At 37.3% G+C, this 21,945-nt stretch overlaps 1 protein-coding gene across 2 annotated transcripts in view; it reads left to right on the forward strand.

Moving 5' to 3' along the window:
- The window catches only part of LOC126966457 (uncharacterized), a 206,104-nt gene that overhangs the window by 174,617 nt on the left and 9,542 nt on the right, over window positions 1-21,945 (forward strand). For both annotated transcript variants that reach the window (XM_050810499.1, XM_050810501.1), the window contains exon 8: window positions 17,551-17,738. In XM_050810499.1, the coding sequence (XP_050666456.1) occupies window positions 17,551-17,738 (188 nt within the window). The remainder of the gene's footprint in view (window positions 1-17,550; window positions 17,739-21,945) is intronic.

Consider the following 21,945-nt stretch of genomic DNA (forward strand, 5'->3'; position numbering starts at 1 on the left):
CGCAGCACCAATATTATTTTATCCTTTTTGCTGTTCTACACATTTTATTTATTTATTTATTTCATTTATTCAGAATACAAACGGTCACAATTCAAATACCTTCCACTATTTAATATAATGAAGACTAGTTCCATAAACTAATTTTATATCTACTTAATAACTTATAATGTGATGTGCTTTGTTATATAAAATATAATATAATATATAATATTGACACACTTTTTACACAAATTATCTTGCCCCAAGTTAAGCATATATAGCCTGTGTTATGGGTTACAAGACAATGATATATTTAATACAATGTACTTACTTAAACATACATAAATTCTTATAAACATACATATGTTATGAAAACGGCTAATTTAATATGAAAATAAAACAGAACGATTTACTTAAGCTACTCATGTTTAGATAAGGCTTCTTTAGTCATAATTTCGAATTTTGCAAACGGCAAGTAATTAGTATCAAAATTTTCATTTTAAAGTTTACAAGCTCGTCTGGTATAACTATTACAAGTGTTTTTGTTTTACTATTTTGTTAATATAAATAATTCATTCTGATCTTCGTTATAAGTGTTCGTTCGAAGTGATAATTTGATTTTATGTAGTAAGAAATTATTTATATCATTAACTCTGGGAAATTTTCTTAAATATCACAAAAAATGCTCCGAGCCAATGCATAGCCACCGAGAGCAAATTAAACATTGTTACTTTTTTTTCTGTTCCTTACTTATACTTGACATACGAATTAGTTCAATAAAGTTCCGAAAATGTTTATTAAAATAGGTTTTATTTTATTTTGTAATAATATACTTCTATTGGAAAACTTCATAAAGACTAGCTTCATAAAATAAAAAAATTGTGTGTATGTACTTATGTATACACGCAATAAGTTATATTTCTTGGGCGTAACAAAGGAAAAATCCTTAAAATTATTTATTCCTACTGCTATTCTACGTTTATTGCAAGTACATGTTGCTTTAATCTTGCAAAGATGGCTTTGACAATTAATTATTAAATAATGAATACGTCTGTATGGGCTTGAACCCTTTGCCTGTCCTAATACTGGATGAAGAAACCAAAAAAAATAACGAATGTCGCAAACGTCAGAAAATTTTAGGAACTAACTTCACCCTGTTACAGTGATGTGCGCGCATCTTAAAATTACACTCTCATAATTTTTTCATTTCAAAAGAAGTATAACTTCAAAACATTTGCAATAATTATAATTGAGTATAAATTACTATCATAAATTTTTAACCGAATTTACACTAACGGGCGGTATATATTCAATTGAATTAAAATGTTTTAATTCAGAGTAGGACATAAAGTCATCACATAATCGAAAAAGTATGCCTCAGATCAAGAAGCATGGGCACATGAAACTCTACCCTTACCCCTTGTTCAAGCAAAATTTTGCTACAATAATTAACTCCTTAGATAATTTTTCGTGTCTACGTAGAGCCTCTTGATGCTAGACATCCGATGAAAACAGGCCAGGCTTATTACTCTAGTGTGCGTGACAAGCTACGTCTTACACTCGCGATTTGTATGTCACATTGTGTAAGTGTGCGTGTATTGCTCAAAATAGAGGTTAGCAGTGAACCTTAATTTTTCGACATTCTCGCAGCTGGGACAGTCTCTGTCTAGACATATACGTGATCTTCAATTAATTCATAAATAGCCTGGGGCGGTCGCTTCATTCCCACGTCGTAATATAATATACGAATAAGTCGATGAATATTCATTAGATTTAGCGTATCTGTATTCAAGATATTTATTTTGGTATATGCTTAAGGCAAGGAGGATTGCGATATTAAATGCTACGAAATTTGAAATATATAAATGAAATCAAATCAAAATCGCTTTATTCATCTAGGTGAAAGATTAGAAACTTATAAATCTGAAGTTCTTTTTCTTTTTTCCATCTACCCTCTCTTTGGAAAAGATTGAGATTTAATGAGAAGAAGTGGAAAGAAACTCATTGGTTTTAAACTAACTTGGCTACTCCTTATTTTCCTTGCAATATAATATGTAAAGTATTGCAACAAAAATACTGAAATGCCAAATACTCAAACACGAGTTAGTCTAAAAAACTAAATTAATAAATAAAATACAAAAGCTACAAGTGGGAAGCTCCTTGGCACAGGATGCCGGCTAAATTATGGGTACCAACAACGGCGCCTATTTCTGCCGTGAAACACTAATTTGTAAACATTACTGTGTATCGGTCTGAAGGGTGTCGTAGCTAGTAAAATTACTGGGCAAATGAGACTTAACATCGTATGTCTCAAGGTGCCGAGCGCAATTCTATTTTTTTTTTGGAGACGAGGAAAATACATTTAAGTATTGAAGAAAGTCGGTCTCGGGTGTAAACACCCCCTACCGACTAAAAACCTCTTCTGTGCTGATAGCCCTAAACGCTTTTACAGCGAGCGCAATTGTAGTGCCGCTCAGAATTTTTGGGTTTTTCAAGAATCCTGAGCGGCACTGCATTTTAATGGGTTGGGCGTATGAATTACGATTACGTTAATGTCCTGCTCATCTCGTCCCTTATTTTCAAAAGAAAAAAAAGCTATTGAGTACATACTTACATACTGTAGATGCATCAAACATTGGCCCCTGGCATACAGATTAACTTCAAAAGTTTGCATAGAACATTTATGTTTTTTTTAGGTGATCTTGAATATATCAATTTGATTGGAACATTTTTCATGAGAACCGTTTAAATTTGGCTGTTTATATGAACTTCACTTTCATATACGCCACCATATTATCTATCACCTCCCGTAACATATTTATCATTAAACATTTCCGGTAGCCATTTTTTAGTCCTTTTCAATTCCACTGAAGTGCTGAACGTATGACTATGATGTTATCAGTGAGAAGCTCCTTTGTACAAGATGCCTGCTTAATTATGGGTACCAACCACAACGGCGCCTATTTCTGCCGTAAAGTAGTAATGTGTAAGCATTTCTTTCGGTCTGAAGGGCGCTGTACCTAATGAAATGACTGGGCAAATGAGACCTAACATCGGATGTCTCAAGGTGACGAGCCCAATTGTAGTGCCACTCAGAATTTTTGGGTTTCTCAAGAATTCTGTGTGGCTCTGCATTGTAATGGGCAGGGCGTACTAATTAGTATCAGTTCAACGTCCTGCTCGTCTCGTCCCGAACTGTCATAAAAAAAATAAAGTACCAAGTAGTGGTTTACCAAATTATTGGCCTTAACATAAATATATTAATGACCAGTCAATCAGCGTATTTTGTTGGCAAAACTTGAGGGGATCCAACCTTGGCCCAACTTTGTTCGGTAATTTCATTAATGATATAGTGAAATGTTTTAAGTATTGTCAATTCCATATTTATGCAGATGACCTTAAGATGCAACAAGATTTAGGTAGACTTTCAATATGGTACAATGAAAATAATTAAAAGTTAAATCAATATTACCTTTATTAGAAAAGTAAGAAATAATGATATTGATTACAGTTTAAATGGCAACATTGAACACCGGCAATCAAATAATTGAGCGTCATACCACATATTGATAATCGGGTGAGTTGGGCTAATAGAATTAGCATATACTATGCTGATTATATTTCCAAAAAAATAGTGAATACGACGATGTTCTTATAAGTTTTAAATTTTAATTCAATGCAACAAATTCGACCTTAGATAATAATTAATGTTGAAGTTTAAAGCCTTTAGTAGCCATAAAAGCCAATCTTCAATACTAAAAATATTTTATCCTCTGGACTTCAGATGTTATATAAAACTATTTCTATTCAATTGTTTATGCAAAACTAATGCACAGTTCCATTATTTTATCTCGCAACAAAGTGATAGGCTTGTGGTTTCTCTGTTGATGTCAGACCATTGTTCTAATCCCTTACGAAAGCTTTGTCTATCAAGATTATGGCAATCCTCAGATATTCTGCTATGGTTTATTCTACAACTGTTGTTTAATATACAGAAGTGAGATAATATAATACAATATTAATATTAACAGTATTACAATACGTAAGATGCCATTCCCACTCTGTGGGATTACTATTATTAGCTGCCAGTAATCATAGTATTGTAAATAAGCGTTGTTTTGTTTGAATAAAAATATTAATATTTTATATAACTAATATTTCGTACATGTGCTTTTAATTTTTATAGTAAAATTATCCAGATTAACTACCTGATGGTAAGAGGAATGTTCTGGCCACAACAGTGCCAGACAAATTTCTTGTAAGACCGAAATTCTTAGAAGCTCAGAAATTGTTGTCGTCACTCTTAGACTACATGTTAAATTTCAGAGGCACCGTTAAAACGAAACATACTCGTATAGTCGTACGCTTCTTGAAAGATGAAAATCGTAAAAAGTCGGTGTTGTACTATCTACATGACATCTTGTGCTATTGTGCTAGAGCCTCACTCATGTAACTGATAAAAATCTATTTGAAAAAAAAAAAACATTTCAACAATCGTAAAATAACGGACTCATTAAAGAGCTAACAATTCTCCTGCAATCAACGCAAGTAGAACGACCAATACATTTTAAAAATCTCAATGAATCGGGAGATATTATATACCTATTGAATTCCTCGGCGTACTCAAATACAACATTTATCGTTTCTTTAAAGTACAGATAGTCACTAAACAACTTATTGCAAAGATAATTAAAAAAAATATTACATTTATATTGTAATTTTACAACTAGTAGGTAACTAGGTAGTTCCTGGACAAGAATATTGCAGCGGTGCAAAAAAATGATTTGTTCTGTATTTTACGTCTTAGATAAACCTAAATGATAATAAAGTTAGTGTATAAATATAAATGTTCTTTGATTATGTAAATGTCTAGCTAAAATAACCTCTTATGCTGAAATTGTAAGTAAACATGAATTGTTTCATGATATTGTGGCATGCACAAGCCACTGCTATTATTGGTACATTAATAGAGGCTATGAATCTTAAGAAGCAGTATAAATATTACGTCAAAACTAAATATTACGTCTTGAAGTATCATTACCTCCGTCATTCTACAAACGCGCGTTTTGCAAGAAATTTCTCGTCTCGCACAGCCACATTGTGGAGAATCAATTACAGGCTGCATTTTTCCGGAACCGATACGACTTAGGGACCATCAAGCATCAGCATTTTTAATTTAAAAGCAGGTAACGCATCTCTTGACCCCTGGTGTTCCAAATGTGCATGGTCGCTAATCTACCGGGTCACTTACCCGTTTGCCCCCTCTTAAAAGGGGGCAAACGGGTAAGTGACCCGGTAGATAATTTTATCATAATTTTATCTTGGTGGTCATGGTTTGTATGCAAGGCCAATTTAATGATAATATTGTGTTTTCGTCGGTCCATGATTTAGGTGTAAATTATCGAGTTTATCAAATGTCTTTAAGTGATTCAAAGTTGCGATTAAATATTCCGTTAGATTTTTTTATGAAAATAAGGGACGAGTCGAGCAGGTCGTTCAGATGGTGGTAACTGATATGCCATACCCATTACAATGCAGTGCCACTCAGGATTTTTGAAACACCCATTAATTCTGAACGGCACTACAGTTGCGCTCGTCACCTTGAGACATAAGATGTTAAGTCTAATTTGCCCAGTAATTTCACTAGCTACGGCGCCCTTCACACCGAAACACAGTAATGTTTACATATTACTGCTTCACGGCAGAAATAGGCGCCGTTGTGGTACCCATAATAATTAGATATATCTATTTTATGAATACTTTGTATAAAATATACAAAAATATGCATAATTATGTCAGTAATGTCATTACGGACACAGTTTAGCTTAGATTGAACCTGATTATATCTGAAACGTTAGCTTCCACACAGATCTAATAATAGCGCTCAAAATAGAAACCGCAACGCTCTGTGACGCAGTCTAATTACATAGCTAAAATAGTTCTACTATAACACACGATGTTATTTGCTTATTAAAACATATACCTAGCTGTAAGTATAGACATTCGAGTTAGAACAAGTATAAACCAAAGTTTTGTTTTTAAAAAGCATATTACATGATCCTGCACATTTTTTTTCCTATCCACTTTTACACAAATTACCTTGCCCCAAACTAGGAAAAACGTCCTCTATTATTAGGGTGCAAGACAACGATATATTTAATATTATACTTACTTATACATATAAACATCCATGACTCGATAAAAAACATTCACATTCATCATATAACTACATAGTTAACTACATAGTAACGTTGCGGTTTCTATTTTGTAGGTGCAAACATTTGCACCTACAGGGATTAGAGCTCTGTTTGTTTGCCCTGGGCTTCCCCGGGGCATAAAAACAATAGGAAAATCCCGAGCCCAAGGGTGTCATTTGAGGTGACTAAGGGCATTTAGGAGGCTCCTTTGCACAGGATGTCGGCTAGATTATGGGTACCACAAGGGTGCCTTTTTCTGTTATGAAGCAGTAATGTGTAAGCATTATTGTGTTTCGGTCTGAAGTCGGTAGCAAGTGAAATTACTGGGCAAATGAGACTTAACATCTTATGTCTGAAGGTGACGAACGCAAATGTAGTACCGCTCAGAATTTTTGGGGGTTTTCATATATCCTGAGCGGCACTGCATTATTATCAATCACCATCAACTGAACGTCCTGCTTGTATCCTCATTTATTGTCATAAAAGAAGAACACTTTACCTCTATCTCAGGTTACCAACCACAGGTCACCGACCTCTCGTATCGGCTCGTATTGCAGATTTTCATGGGCAGCTTGCTTTTCACTTTCCGAAACAATAAAGTATTGCCGTTTATAGTCCCCATATAAAAGTAATAATTACGCGAGGTTTGCATTAAATCTGTTTTGATGTCCCTTATCACCCTGCAATCCCTTGACACCTCATTAGGATGAGGTGCAATTTTTTTTAGTACGATCACAATAATATCGTTTTCATATGGCTGACTGTAGCGATCTTTAACGATTCTTCCGTAATACATTTTGAAACTGAACCGATTTACATAAGATGGAAAATAGTAAAATTATAACAATATTAACATTATACATTCTAGAATCTACCTGGAATAGCATGATAGTAAAACAAACATAAAATTTGCATATGCAAAGATATCAGCATCATTTCGAATATAGTAGTACTCAGAGATAGCAAAATGACAACTGCTCTTTTCAACTTTGTTCTAATTGCCTTTCATCAGACTTAGAGTACTTAACAGTTGTTCACAGTCTCCGTGCAGTTTAATGTAGAATTCAAGTTCGGTAGTAATAGAACTAATAATTATATTAAGTACAGCGTTCATGTCTGCCACCATACTCACTTCCAGTTTGAGTAAATGCTCAATTAATACCAGAAAATAATATGCTCCTGAGTCTCAAAAAAGCGTGATTGTACTTAGAATAGATAGATATTATGTACCAATGCAAGAAGTTATTTTACTTTTAACAAAAATCCTTTAAAAAATATTACTCGTGCTATTTTATGTTTGTAGAAAAAACAATATTGTATTAAAGAAGTTCTTAAATACAACCATGGAAAAAATTATTATACCGCAAAATTTGGTTAATTGGTGATTAATAATTTTTGATATTTTAAAACTTGTATATAAATTGAAATTATATATTGAAGTATTAACATCTCGTCCATTTTTAGTTTTAACATGTGGACCATGGGTCATCGGTCCGAAACGTTATATATACCTGAACTAAATATTTATCTTTAACCATGCACTTGTTTTATATCTAAAACAAACGTTTAATACTAGCATCGATTTTTCAATTGATTGCAATTCCTCCATATTACGTTATTTTCACTATTCGCATGTCATTCAATTAAGATAATATAGTATGGATGAAATATTATTGTTAAATAACAAAATCTATATACACAGATCTTATGATAGTAAACTAATACACTTTCTTCTGAATTCACGATTTATCGTTTCTTTAAGACTACAGACAATCATTCAGAGGATTAATGAGAAGACGAGATTGGAAAAGAAATTGATGAAGGAATACGAATAATTAATCTTTCAATGTTTTCTAACTCTTATCAATGTTACGTTTCAATAATTAAGTATTTTACTACACGATTATATTAGTCACACAAATAATAGAAAATATTAGTACACGTGCAGTTGCCATAATCTAAGTATTTTGTATTTTAGAAACCAATAATGTGCATTTCATTCGAAATGTCGACACCAATCGAAATGTGATGCATATGTTAATTACTTTTATCTACACCCATGCTTTAAATCCTCTATTAAAGATTCTAAAACAGTTAGCTTATTGCCAACATTAAAACACCCAATTTCCTAATAACTATTACATCATCAAACGAGTGTTGTATTGAAATTCAGTACAACATTATATCACCCATTTTCATAATAACACTCCTTTGGATAATATTATGGTTACTAGGACTGGCTTTTTTAATGTTAGCAGTAAGCTCACTGTATCAGAATCTTTTATAGATGAGTCATATTATGGGTGTAGATAGTATTGTATGCAACTGTTGATGATTAGGTATTAAAACTCATGTGATAAACCCACATTCGTGTTTTGATACCCTCATTACACAGCTTAAGTAACAGTTGCATAAGTAACAATTGTCAGTTTCCTTTTTGTCTTTTTACTGAGGCATTTTTCTCTGGAAGTCTCTTCCACTTTTGATTACAAAAAAACACAATTTACGTATTAAAAAAATTAAGATTTATTCAGTACAAAACAGCAATTTTACATTTGTTTCAACTGCCCCAAACTTACACTTCAGATAGGAGTTACACTTCGTACGCTACTTCATCCATATATGACATTTGATAACCTTTCAACTACTTGAAATAGTAAAATCAATAAAGCAAAATAAATGTTTATGAAAACATCACACGCCATACTTTCATTATCATCACGATCTATCATTAAATAACATTCGTATTTACTATACATAATTTAATCACGGCCTTTTCGAAGTTCGACGACGTAATTGCGATTGTAAATGAGATATTGATGTTATGACAATTCATATCTTTTTCAATGTTTTTTAACTTAATAGACTTACCGAATGTACACAATAATTATGATAATTAAATATAAGGATTGTATGTGTAATTTAGTTTAAAATAAGTATTAATAAAAATAACTATTAAGGTCAAACTTTTGTTTTAAATAACGCTACAGATTCTATGCGTCGCTATTCATCTCAACTATTATTTTCACAAAATTGTAGGACTTATGTGTTTGAACAGATTTGATACGGGCATGTTTGTAAATATACTTGCCCGTCCTGCATCTAAGGATGCCATAAGTCTGTTTGAATCCATAAGTCTTATTTGTTGAACACTGTAGGTATAACTTGCTCTGCCTTTTATTTTATTTTTTTAGTTTGTTAAGTTAAGAATTTTGTTTTATTTTTTTAATGTACTTAGATTATAATGGGGCTGACATGTACATACGTATAAAAGTCCCTAAATCAATAGAGAAATAAAAAAACTGTTATTTTTTTTTTCTTCCTCATTGGCTGTTTTTGACAGACAGACAGCTGATGATTATACATTACTGCTTCACGGCAGAAATAGGCGCCGTTGTGGTACCCATAATCTAGCCGGAATCCGGTGCAAAGGAGCCTCCCAATGGTAAAACACTATTGAGAGCATTACTCAAACATCGATGGAGATTAATGGACCTCTAAAATATATATCTGCAGTCAAAATAGTAATACTATACAGGTGAAAACCTCGTCAAGGGTCAAAAACATTTTACTAAATAGAAAAATAGTTTATTTGTTCTTTCTACACATAGTTATAACATTTACAATATACCTAACATGAAATTATGATTGTGTATAAATAACTTTATTTCTGCTAGTTTACTCAACTAACTCAGCTAACATTACAAGACCTTTACAGCATGATAGATCAGTCAAATTTAATATCCACAAATTAAAAAAAGTTTTCACTTCAATCGTTTATATTAGTCGGTTGCTGGGTTGATCTAATAAGGTATCGCAAAGCGTACTCCATGATCATGGTGCTTATAATGACTGTGTCTCAGGCTTTTCTTGATAGAAGAAGATCAAATACATGTACGTATACACGGATCACTTGATGGTATCTTGGTATATAATAATAATATAGTAAATACCGTCATGTAATTAAAAAAGCGTTGCCAAGCTAAAAGATGGCGCAAAATCGTAATTAAATACAAACTCTTGTAACACCAGAGGAATCAAAAGAGTATTTTGACCACCACGAGAACCATTTGACCGCGTGCTACGCATATCTGCTGGATTTGTCGGGGATGCAATACTCTGTAAACGGCTAGATCACTTGGCGTTGTGTAGATGACGTCGCTTCATTGTGTGTGTTCTAACGCATTTATCACGGGGAGATTTTAGACCTGATTCCTGCCGCCAAATTCTACCTTCGCACGACACGCCACAAGTTAGGACATCATCCCCACCATCTGGATGTGTAGCGGTCCTCCACAGTGCGGTTTTCAAAGAGCATTGTTCCCTACCATCTTGGATGTCTGGCGTTCATCTACATTGCGGGTCTTAAGGATCTTTTTTCCACGTACAACCAAGCTTCTCTGTGTTTCCAGGCCTTTACGTCATGTATACCTTCATAAAGTGCGTCCACTTTTCTTAAAGGCCGCAAAGCTGGTGTGGTGTGATAACTTAACATCAGATGACCCTTACGCTCTTCGTCCTCCTCTTCCGTAAAAAGTGTAGCCAACCTTTTAAACGTCGCAAAATCATTATTGAATACAAAAATCGAAAACATATGGGTATGTGGCGGGCAATGATCTAGCCGGGGGCTCCGTATTGAGTCAACGATTCTACCGATTAATATCAAGCGCTTTTTGTCTCTTATGAATAATAATGAAATCAGTGACCAATTTTGATCGCGGCCTAAGTATTGATACTCCTCCTGGAATAACAGCCAAAGTCGTACCGCTTACCAGTGGGAAGCTCCTTTGCACAGGATGCAGGCTAGATACAACGGCGCCTATTTCTGTCTGAAAGCAATAATGTGTAAACATTATTTCGGTTCGGCAAATTAGACTTAACATCTTACGTTTCAAGGTGACGAGCGGAACTGTTGTGCCGCTCAGAATTTTTGGGTTTTTCAAAAAATCAGCGGCACTGCATTGTAATGAACAGGGCGTATTATTTACCATCAGCTGAACGTCCTGATCGTCTCGTCCTTTATTATCATAAAAAATACGTCACGTATAAGGTCATATTTTGTCATGCATCACAACTCATAAAATATATTCACTGATGTGGATTTTTAATTTTTGGAGTCGGTGTCATCCAAGATAGGTTTGTTACTTACATACATAGTTATAGTCGAGATGTGCTTGAGTCATGAGGAAATGGGTTGCAGCGGAAGGACATCGACTGCAAAAATAACAATAATCGTAACTAGAATTAGATTAATTAATTAGATTGTATAAGATACGCAATTATTTTTATACTTTTTAGTGCACATTATATCTATTGTTTTGAATAGTGTTTTTGAAGTCGGTTGTTTTTTTGTTAAAGTCTTTTTTTTGTATTTCACCATCATGTTTTTTGTTATTGTTATAACGACATATTGGTGTGTGCTATCTGTCATAATTTCACCTGTCCAGAGATATGGACATAGAACGAAATTTAAATAAAAATAGAGAGTTCTTGTTAAATTATTTATGACGACAACAATCTCAAACTTTAAATAATCTCAAATCTGACGTTGACATGAAACGATCAATTCTCTTTCAACTCTTTTAACACGGTTATAAATAAACGAGAAAGAAGCAACACGATAAATTCAAGTAAATTAAACTTCGTCTGTACAACGTGTTTCATAATTTATAAGCAGTCCAATTTGTCGGAGAATATTCGAGAACTTTTCAAGGCAATTAGTGAGTATTAAACCCTCAGGTCTTAAGAAACTTTTTAAAAGTACCTACCTACTGAAATTCCGTACACTTATTGATTGTGTAATGAATTTAATAGTAGCACTGTAAAATCAATAAGCTTTTATAGTAATTAAAATCTATTGTTTTCTAGGAGATACAAGCTGATTGATTGGGCATGATAAATGACATGCGATCAGAACATATCCATCCTATGTTTCGGTTTTATAATCAACGAATGGAATAGAGAGTTAAACTAATTACTAATACTAACAGACATTAGCGGTCATCTGGAGGGCAAAGCCAAATTGGCTTCGATGAAACTGGGCTTCATAAATAGAACACGGCAATACTTTAAACCCTCCCACATTCTAGCGCTCTACAAAGCGCAGGTCCGACCACATATGGAGTATTGCTCCTATCTCTGGTCTGGTGCACCCCAGTATCATCTCGATCCATTTGACCGCGTGCAACGCAGAGCAGCTTGAATTGTCGGGGACCCAGTGCTCTGTGGACTACTTGATAGCTTGGCGTTGCGTAGAGGCGTTCATTGTGCGTCTTCTACCGCATTTATCACGAGGAGTGTTCCGCAGAGCTATTTCACCTAATTCCTGCCGCCAAATTCCATCTTCGCACGACACGCCATAAACGAGGATATCATCCCCACCATTTAGATAATTGGCGGTCCTCCACAGTGCGGTTTTCAAGGAGCTTTCTTCCAGGTACTGCAAAGCTGTGGAATGAGCTTCTTTGGCAGGTGTTTCCGAGACTATACGACATGGGTACCTTCAAAAAAACTGCGCACACCTTCCTTAAAGGCCGCACAGCTCCTGTGATTCTTCTGGTGTTGCAAGAGACCACATGGGCGGCGGCAATAACTTAACACCAGGTGACTCGTACGCTCGTTTGTCCTCCTTTTCCATAAGAAAAAACTATAACCATTATTACATATTAACATAGTATGATACATCTGTTATAATGTTCATAATAACGGTAACTGATGTTTCTATTATAGGCGAAAATAATTTATTATGCTATTTAACTAAGCCACCAAAAAAAAAAAAGAAAACTCTATATCTATGAAGCTATATAAATATAAGTTAAAACGAAAAGCACAAAATAAAATCAAAATTATCCCTTTGAAAGATTAACCTTCATATATTATTTTGAACTGCATAAATAACGATCACATTCTATACAATGTATGTATTTCTTGTTCTTTATTTCTTGGTATGAATCGTGGTAACATAGTTCTTAGTAGTTGTACAGCACAATTCGCCCATTAATCGTCATAATATCTATTATGTAATAAATGTAATATATTTTTAACGTCATTAACACACATCATATATCTATCTATCTTCTTTAAAAATTAAATTCCTATCCCTTAAAAAAATACTTTAAAATATTAGCATTTTCGCTCTTTTTTTATCAAAATAAGGGACGAGACGAGCAGGACGTTCAGTTGATGGTAATTGATACACCTTACGCATTACAATGCAGGGCCGCTCAAGATTCTTGAAAACTCATAATTCTGACCGGCACTACAATTGCGCTCGTCACTTTGAGAGATAAGATGTTAGGTCTCATTTGCCCAACAATTAGAGCTACGGAGCCTTTCAGACCGATACACAGTAATGCTTACACATTACTGCTTCACGGCAGGTGTAGGCACCATTGTGGTACCCATAATCTAGCCGGCTTCCTGTGCAATGGAGTCTCCCACTGGTAAATGCCTATAGTATTATTTTGAATTATAAAAGAATTTATCTACTAATCATTATTTTAATTTGTATGCATTATAGTAAGAGGCAACTCTCTAATATTTTTTGGAAGATGGACCTATTTATTACACATTACATTTGCGTTATTTTGATGAAGTGCTGTTCTGCAATGTGGCATCAAAAGGCGAGCTACCAAAAAAGTACTGCCACAAAAATTGCTTCCTCTATGTAATATTAAGAAATATTTATAATCCAATCGTATACAGTAATATTCTGGAACAGTATTGTATACCGCAAATTGTGATAAGTGGAAATGATAAGCGAGAAACATATTCGGCTATCATAACGCCTTTTCGTAATATTTGACTTTATTTCCCATCTTATTTTCTATGGGCTATGCATACAAATAGGTTCTTAATAAGTAAGCTGTTTTGCGCGCATTTCGAGTGAAATTTAATTAAAATGATTGAACTGTTGCTCAAGTAATATGGTGCGCAGGATGTTTGCTGTATTCTGGACCGTTGCTTCCAATATCCTCGTCGGAGCGCCCGTGACTGCGGCTGTCAGTTCGCACTGCTGCACGCTGCTACTGATGAAAATACCCAGGGCAGCTAGCGCAGTACTGCCCGTGGAACACCGCGGGCATGTCCCCATTGCAAATGCCGGTGCGCCGGTTACAACGACCAAGTAAGCACAGCACAGCTTACTAATGTGTCGATCATGCAACCACCACCTCGCACGCTAGTACTTTTGCACGGGTTTTATCACGAGATCCTGACGACACGATATCGCGTGTTCATCGTCACGCACTCAAATCGGAGCTATGTTTCGTGTAGGCGTTTGTGAGATTTTTGGCGCACAATGAATTTTCATGCACTGAATTTTCTTACTTTATTTATTGAACATAAACATTGTTGGCGTATTTTGCTCCAAATTATTTCAGGGGTATTTTGATTGCGTGCAGCAATGGGAAAAAGCTTGACTGTGCTTATGGAATTAGGTGAATTAAATTTAATCTGTTTTCAATAAAATTTAATATATTATTGTTTTAGAATTCATAATACTTGAATAAGAATATTTAGAAAGAGTCTACTCAAGAGAAAATCAGAGATAAACAGCCGCAATAAATTATGACAATTAAAATAATTACTATGCAACTAAGTAATATGGAAGATTTAAAAAAAATATAATCTCACAATAAAATACTTAATAATACTTTCTTCAATGAAAAAGGGAGTCGTTCAGAATACTCGTAGATCTCACAAAATATCCATCCAAAAGAATAAATGTGTTTTTATTAAATTGAGAACTATTCTTCTACAACCCTGATAACATTCTAGAAACTTGGCTCGTATTATATTCATATTTATTTAACCATTACAATTCTTCAAACTTTACCAAATCACTGTTAAACCTAAATAATTTCCCGTGACAAGTGACAATAATGCCCTAATGAGAATATTAATTTATTCCGAACAAAGTATCTAATGAAGGCAAGTAAATGAAATACTTTATGTGATATTATTATTATTGTGAAATATTATGCAAAAATAAGAAATATTACGCTACTTATCATGAAATTTAATATTATATGAATATAGTTTAAAACAGAATTTCTCTAACTTCACGAACAATCTCTATAGTGAGGACAATTTGGCCAGTGGGAGGCTCCTTTGCACAGGAAGCCAGCTAAATTATTGGTACCACAACGACGCCTATTTCTGCCATGAAGCAATGTGTTTCGGTCTGAAAGGCGCCGTAGCTAGTAAAATTACTGGGCAAATGAGACTTAACATCTTATGTCTCAAGGTGACGATCGCAAATGCAACGAGTAGGGCGTATCAATTACCATCGCTGAACGTCCTGCTCGTCTTGTCCTTTATTTTCATAAAAAAAAGAGGATATGCTTGATTCAATATCTTATTATTGTAATATTGTAAAATATTATGCAATAATGAGAAATATAACACTACATAAACGAAATAATTGGATAAATTATTAGTTAGTATACCAAGATTTTAATATCATATGAAGACAATTTAAAACAGAATTTCTCAAACTTCACGATAACCTTGACAAAGGAAACAAGACAACGAATTTGAACTTGATATTACTTCCAGACGGCGATGGAAGGTAAATTTTGTGACAATTGCCTTCCACCTTATTTAATTATTCATTGGCACTCGTATGATTATATAGGCCTACAACTTAAGTGTCTGTTACAAATTACTACCTTAGAAAAATATGTATCACAAATATTGCGTAGAGTACAAAATACTTTGTACTCGTGCTGTAGCGTTGCGTAGAGACGTCGCTTCACTCCGTGTCTTCCATCGCATTTATCACGGGGAGTGTTCCGAAGAGCTGTGCCATCTTATTCCTGCCGCTGAATTTCATCTTCACGATACGCCACAAATAAGAATATCATCCCCACCACCTGGATGTGTGGCGTTTCTCAACAGTGCGGTTTTCAAGGAAGTTTCTTCCACGTACTACAAAGCTGTGTAATGAGCTTCATTGTGCGGTGTTTCCGGGACAATACGACATGGGTACCTTAAAAAAAGGCGCGTGCACCTTAAATGACCCCAATACTCCTGTGATTCCTCTGGTGTTGTAGGAGAACGTGGGCGGCGGTGATCACTTTGCACCAAGTGACCCGTACGCTCGTTTGTTGTCCTGTTCCATAAAAAAAGAGAAAATATTTTTTTTATAAATAGGAAGCTGTTCTTCTACGACCCTAATAACATACTAGTAACTTGAGTCGTAATATATTCATATTTATCTAACCACTAACCGTTCCGGCGAATTTTTAAAGGAAGGAAAGTTGGAATTCGTAGCTAGGATTCTAGGATAAATTTCGCAACGAATGGTGGTAGTTTCATGTTGATACGATCAGTGGTTTAGGCGTGATTGAGTGTCAAACAAAGACCATTTTCAGTATATATATATATATATATATGGATTACAATTCTTCCAACTTTACCAAATCACTGTATACCTAAATATTTTCCTTGAAATTTTGAAAGTATTGCGAAGTACAAAATTGATTTTTCTTTAGCTTTTTGGCTGAGCACTCTGAGGACGCAAAATATATTTATATACAAAAGAATATCTACATAATTAAGAATAGGACTTTTTTTTCTTATTAGCTATTATGTTAACAAAAGTAGGTAACAACAATCTCTTATGTTTTTAAAGTGATAAACCTCAGTTCTGGTAGTAATACAAAAATAAAATTTGAAAACAAAATTTAATGAACGATACGGGACGGAACGGAAAGATGTCTCAAGTAAATTTCCTAATATGCAAATTTTGGGGTTGAACAGGTTATCAACTATAAAGTAGATCCTGTAGATTAAGCCACAACCTGAGAGTTGAACAAAGCATTTTTTTAAGACGATACGTCACTCGAACGGTTAGTTGGGAGGGCTCGCACTGAATGCGAGTGGTCGTGGGTTCGAGTCCCGCATCGTTCATAAAATTTTGTTTTAAAATTTTAACTGTATTCTTCAACCCTACCTCTTCTATTTAAAATGTCATGAGATTTTGCCCAAACCCCTCCCTCACCCCTAATCTAATATCTGATTTTCCAAATATTTTTTATGTATAATAAATTAATAGTTCATAATTATTTATTTGCGTCAAACACTGATTGCAGTGCGCAATTATTTTTAACTAAGACGAATAATTAAGTCTTTATTTACTTAAATATTAACAATTCAATCTTTAATTTACTTAACTAAATCAGAATCTCACATATACAAACAAATATTTGATGCCGAGACCCCATTCTCCCCTGCGTGAAATTGAAATTTTTAATAAAATTTAGTTGCACGCGTTTTATTCCTTTAAAAAGTGCAAATCTACGTTGGCCGAAGAGATATTGTAATGTAATTTTTATATAATATAAATATAACAATATATATTTGTTGACAGCATCTGCGTTGGTCCCATACACACACACAGAGCCTTGAATGTGAGGAGCGGCTCCTTTCACGTTGCAGTCGTCCTCGGGTGAACTCGGCTATATTCGTCTCTGCTGAACCCACCGGCTTCGGAGCCTTTGATCCCGGGGAGTTTCTAAGAAGACACGGCTCCCAGTCGCAGCTCTGTAGAAAAGCGAGGTGAATACAGCATTAATTCATTAAAGACTATTTCATTTGGATAAATAATTCAATTATATTTGTTATTTATTTCTTACATATTTTTTTAATTTACTTTTGATTTTCTAAAATTAGTTACAATACTTATTAATATATTATATAATAATAGGTGTCCACAACAACAGGTGTGTCAAGAAATGCGTTGCCGGCCTTTAAGGTATGCTTTTTTCTTGAAGGTCCCCAAGTCGTATCTGTTCGGGAAGACCGCTGCCGGTAGTTGATTCCACAAAGTGGCTGTGCGAGGTAAGAAATTTCGAACAAAACGCGCGGTTGTGGAATGCCAGACGTCTACGTGATGCGGATGGTACTTTGCACGTAATGTCCGGTGGTGGAATATCGCCGCTGGAACCAACCCAAACAGCTCCTCTGAACACTCTCCGTGATAAATGCGGTAGAAGATGCAGAGAGAACCCACATCTCTACGCTATGCTAGAGAATCAAGCCGATCGGCGATGACTTGATCGTCGATGATTCGAGCCGCTCTTCGTTGTATGCGGTCAAATGGAAGAAGCTGGTACTGGGGAGCACCCGCCCAGAGGTGAGAACAGTACTCCATGTGAGGCCAAATTTGCGCCTTATAAAGTTGCAGGCGGTGGCTTTTAGTGAAGTACTGTTTCGCCTTACTGAGTACACCAAGCATTTTTGAAGCCAGTTTGGCCTTCTCTTCCAAGTGACCACGAAACTGAACATCGCTCAATATATCGACGCCAAGTATGCCAATGCAGGCTGTGGCAGTTAGAGGAGTGATTTCGAATCGTGGGGATACGACAAAGGGAGACTTTTTAGTGGTGAAAGCACAAACTTGTGTCTTCTTGGGGTTGAATTCGACTAAATTTTGTCGGGCCCATTCCGAGCTCTGCAAAGCATAGTCTCGATTTCAGACACAAGTTTGTTCCAGTTCTTGTCGACGCTATCCCGGGACATGTTGGCACGGCCGGTGTAGGAAGCATACCCTGTGCTGTCGTCTGCATAGCAATGAATATTGCTGATTTACAGCATATCATTGATATGCAAAAGAAACAGCGTAGGGGATAGCACGCCTTGCGGGACACCAGCGCTTATGGGTTTTAAGTCGGAGCATGCACCGTTGATAACAACCTTGATGCTCCGATCAGCCAAAAAGCTAGTGACCCATTTGCCTAACTTCTCGCTTTATGCCACACCCGATCGAAGGCCTTCGCTATGTTCAAACTCACCGCCAACGCCTCTCCCTTCGACTCAACCGCTTGCGCCCATTAATGGATGTGGTATGCAAGAAGATCACCAGCTGAGCGACCTTGACGGAAACCGTACTGACAGTCACTGATCAGCTGGTGCCCCTCTAGGTATCCCAAGAGCTGGCGGTTGATGATCGACTCCATTACTTTTAGAAAATGGAGGTAATGGCAATGGGGCGGTAGTTGGACGGATCTGAGCGTACTACTTTCTTAGGGATCGGGAGCACTAAAGCCTCCTTCCATAATTTCGGGACTACGCCTGATGAGTAGAAGAGCCGGAAAAGACGGGTAAGGACCAGCGCCAGTTCCGGAGCACATGTCCGCAGCACTATCGGGGCAATGCCATCGGGCCCGCTCGATTTGTGAATATCCAAGGTGAGAAGCGCCTTAAGCGCGGCGCCCACCATGACGGATTTTTACCTCCGGCATGTATGACTCGCACCGCGGAATATGTGGTGGTGGTGCACCTTGGTCATCCAGAGTCAAGTTGGACGCGAAGAGGGAGCCCAGGAGATCAGCTTTCTCTTTCGTGTCATGGGCCAGCGAGTCATCATCCCTGTGCAGTGGCGGAATGGCTGGCTGGCAGAAGTTTCCTTGGACAGCCTTGGCGAGCGACCAGAACGCACGAGTTCCCGAGGGAAGCCGTGCAAGTCTTTCGCCAATTCTGCCAATGTGCTTCGACTTCGCGTCAGCAATAACTCTTTTGAAGGACCTGGAGGCATGATTGAAGTGTTTTTTAAGTTTGCTGGAATTCACATCCTTAGATACTACCGCATTGACCCAAGCCTGATAGCACTTCTGCTTTCGGCGAGAGGCCATTTTGCAGGAGCGGTCAATCCATGGTTTGGACCTGCCACCGATAGGCACAGAGGAGGATGGAATCAAGAGTTCCATACCTTGCAGTACCACATTAGCAACAGCGTCAGCAGCGGCATCTGGATCTCCCAGCGAAAAACAGATCTGCCGCCACGGGTGCAAATGCAAAAAAGCACCGCATCTCGTCCCATTCTGCTGACCTTTAGTGCGGCGACAGCCTAAGAAGAAGGGCAGGTCCTCAGGGATCAGGCAGTGGTCCGACGATCCTAGAGGAGGGTCAACGGAAACTAGGTAGCCGTCCGGATGTGAGGTCAACACTAGGTCCAACAGTGAAGTTTTATGATCTTGCACATCTGGGATTCGCGTTGGCGCAATAACCAGTTGCGTCAGACCATATGCTAAGGCGAAGTCGTGAACAGATCTCCCTACATGATCGGTGGTACGTGAGCCTAGCCATTCGGCGTGGTGGGCGTTATAATCACCAAGAAACACGATCTCTGCAGAGGGGATCTGCTCCAACAAGGAATCTGTAGCCATTTGGATGTGTTCGAGGAGCCGGTCAGTCTTTGCATTACCGCTATGGGACCTATACAGGCATGCGTAGATTCGGGGATGGTCATCGCAGTCTACACGCAGCCAGATGATGGATAGGTCCTGTCCTTCAAGAAAACTCAGGCGTCGAGAACAGACATCCTCCCTGACGTAAGCGCACACGCCAGCCCGTGGTAAAAAGGAGTGTTCCAAATTATACCCCGGGTAGGTCTCGGTTAAAAAGAGCAGGGCGGGCTTCGCCGTCTCCAGGTGAAAGTGGACGACGAAAGTGTGATGTTGCAAAAGTTCACAGCGAGTGTGGAGGAGGGTGGTTTGAACCTCCTGCTCTGTTTGCCCCGAGTCAGCGCAGATTTGCCCCCTCCAGAATACGCGGGGTAGCCTGGGCAACCACTATTAGGTACAGGCCCTAATTGTGGACGCCCAGGGACGGATTCTCCAGGGCTGCATAGCCTGGTACCGTCCTGGAGTAATCTATTTTTGTCCGTGCTGACATTTGTATTTGGGAGGGGGGGTGTAGGCCTCCGGATACCCCACTCACCGGACGAATCACAGCGGCACCTCCCGTGAGTGGCGTACGACGCGACTGAGGGATTCAAAGAACGGAGGATGGGCAGCTGCATCCTTTCAAGAAGCACCAATATCTACGGCGATCGCCAACCCGCCTGCCACGTGCGGCCATTATGGCAGAAATCCCCCAAACTGAAAATTCACACTCTTACTGGGGTCCTGGCCCCCAGTCCCCGGTGACCCTGCCACATAAGCGACGGGGAAGGGGGTGCTAGGAATCCCCGGGTTAACAGTTTCGTGGCAACTGTTCAAACGGCAGGGTCTTAGTTCTTCAAGGCCAGCCGTTCAAAAATAACCGGAAAAATCTCAGACTATACCCTCAAATTGATAGAGTGTAAGTGTAGGCTTCGAAATATTCGCACGAGATTTGTCTATCGGGCTGAATCTGACGAAGCTGTCTAAACTGATCGTTTCGTCTAAGCCCAAACTTTTGAGTGAATTCAAGAAGTTCTACGGACAGTTATACATGACTGCACGGGCACCTGTTACTAACAAGGCTGAAGAGCCAAATTAACCCGACACTATACGGAAGATATCCCAGACGTCAACCTGTACGAGATTAGTATGGCCCTAAAACAGCTTAAAAACAACAAGGCACCGGGTGATGATGGAATTACTGCCAAGCTTCTGAGAGCAGGTAGTACTACTGTGCTTATGATCCTCCAGAAGGTATTCAATTCCGTCATCCTTGAGAACAAAACGCCACAAGCATGGCATAGAAGTATGAGTGGTGCTGTTCTTTTAAAAGGGCGATAAAATGCTTATGAATAACTTTAGACTCATATTAATTCTAAGTCAGGTATATAGCTGTTCGACAACTTCCAGCCTCCTGAACAAGCCGGATTCCGAAAGGGCTTTAGCACTTTATACACAGAAGACGGAGGAGTATAACCAGCCACTATGCTTGGCGTTCGTGGACTATGAGAAAGCTTTTGATTCGATCGAGACATGGGCGGTGCGTCTGTCTCTCCAGGTATCACAATGATTATCGATATATCGAAGCGCGAAGTGTTTGT

Source organism: Leptidea sinapis, chromosome 10 (genome assembly GCF_905404315.1).
Source record: "Leptidea sinapis chromosome 10, ilLepSina1.1, whole genome shotgun sequence".
Taxonomy (NCBI): domain Eukaryota; kingdom Metazoa; phylum Arthropoda; class Insecta; order Lepidoptera; family Pieridae; genus Leptidea; species Leptidea sinapis.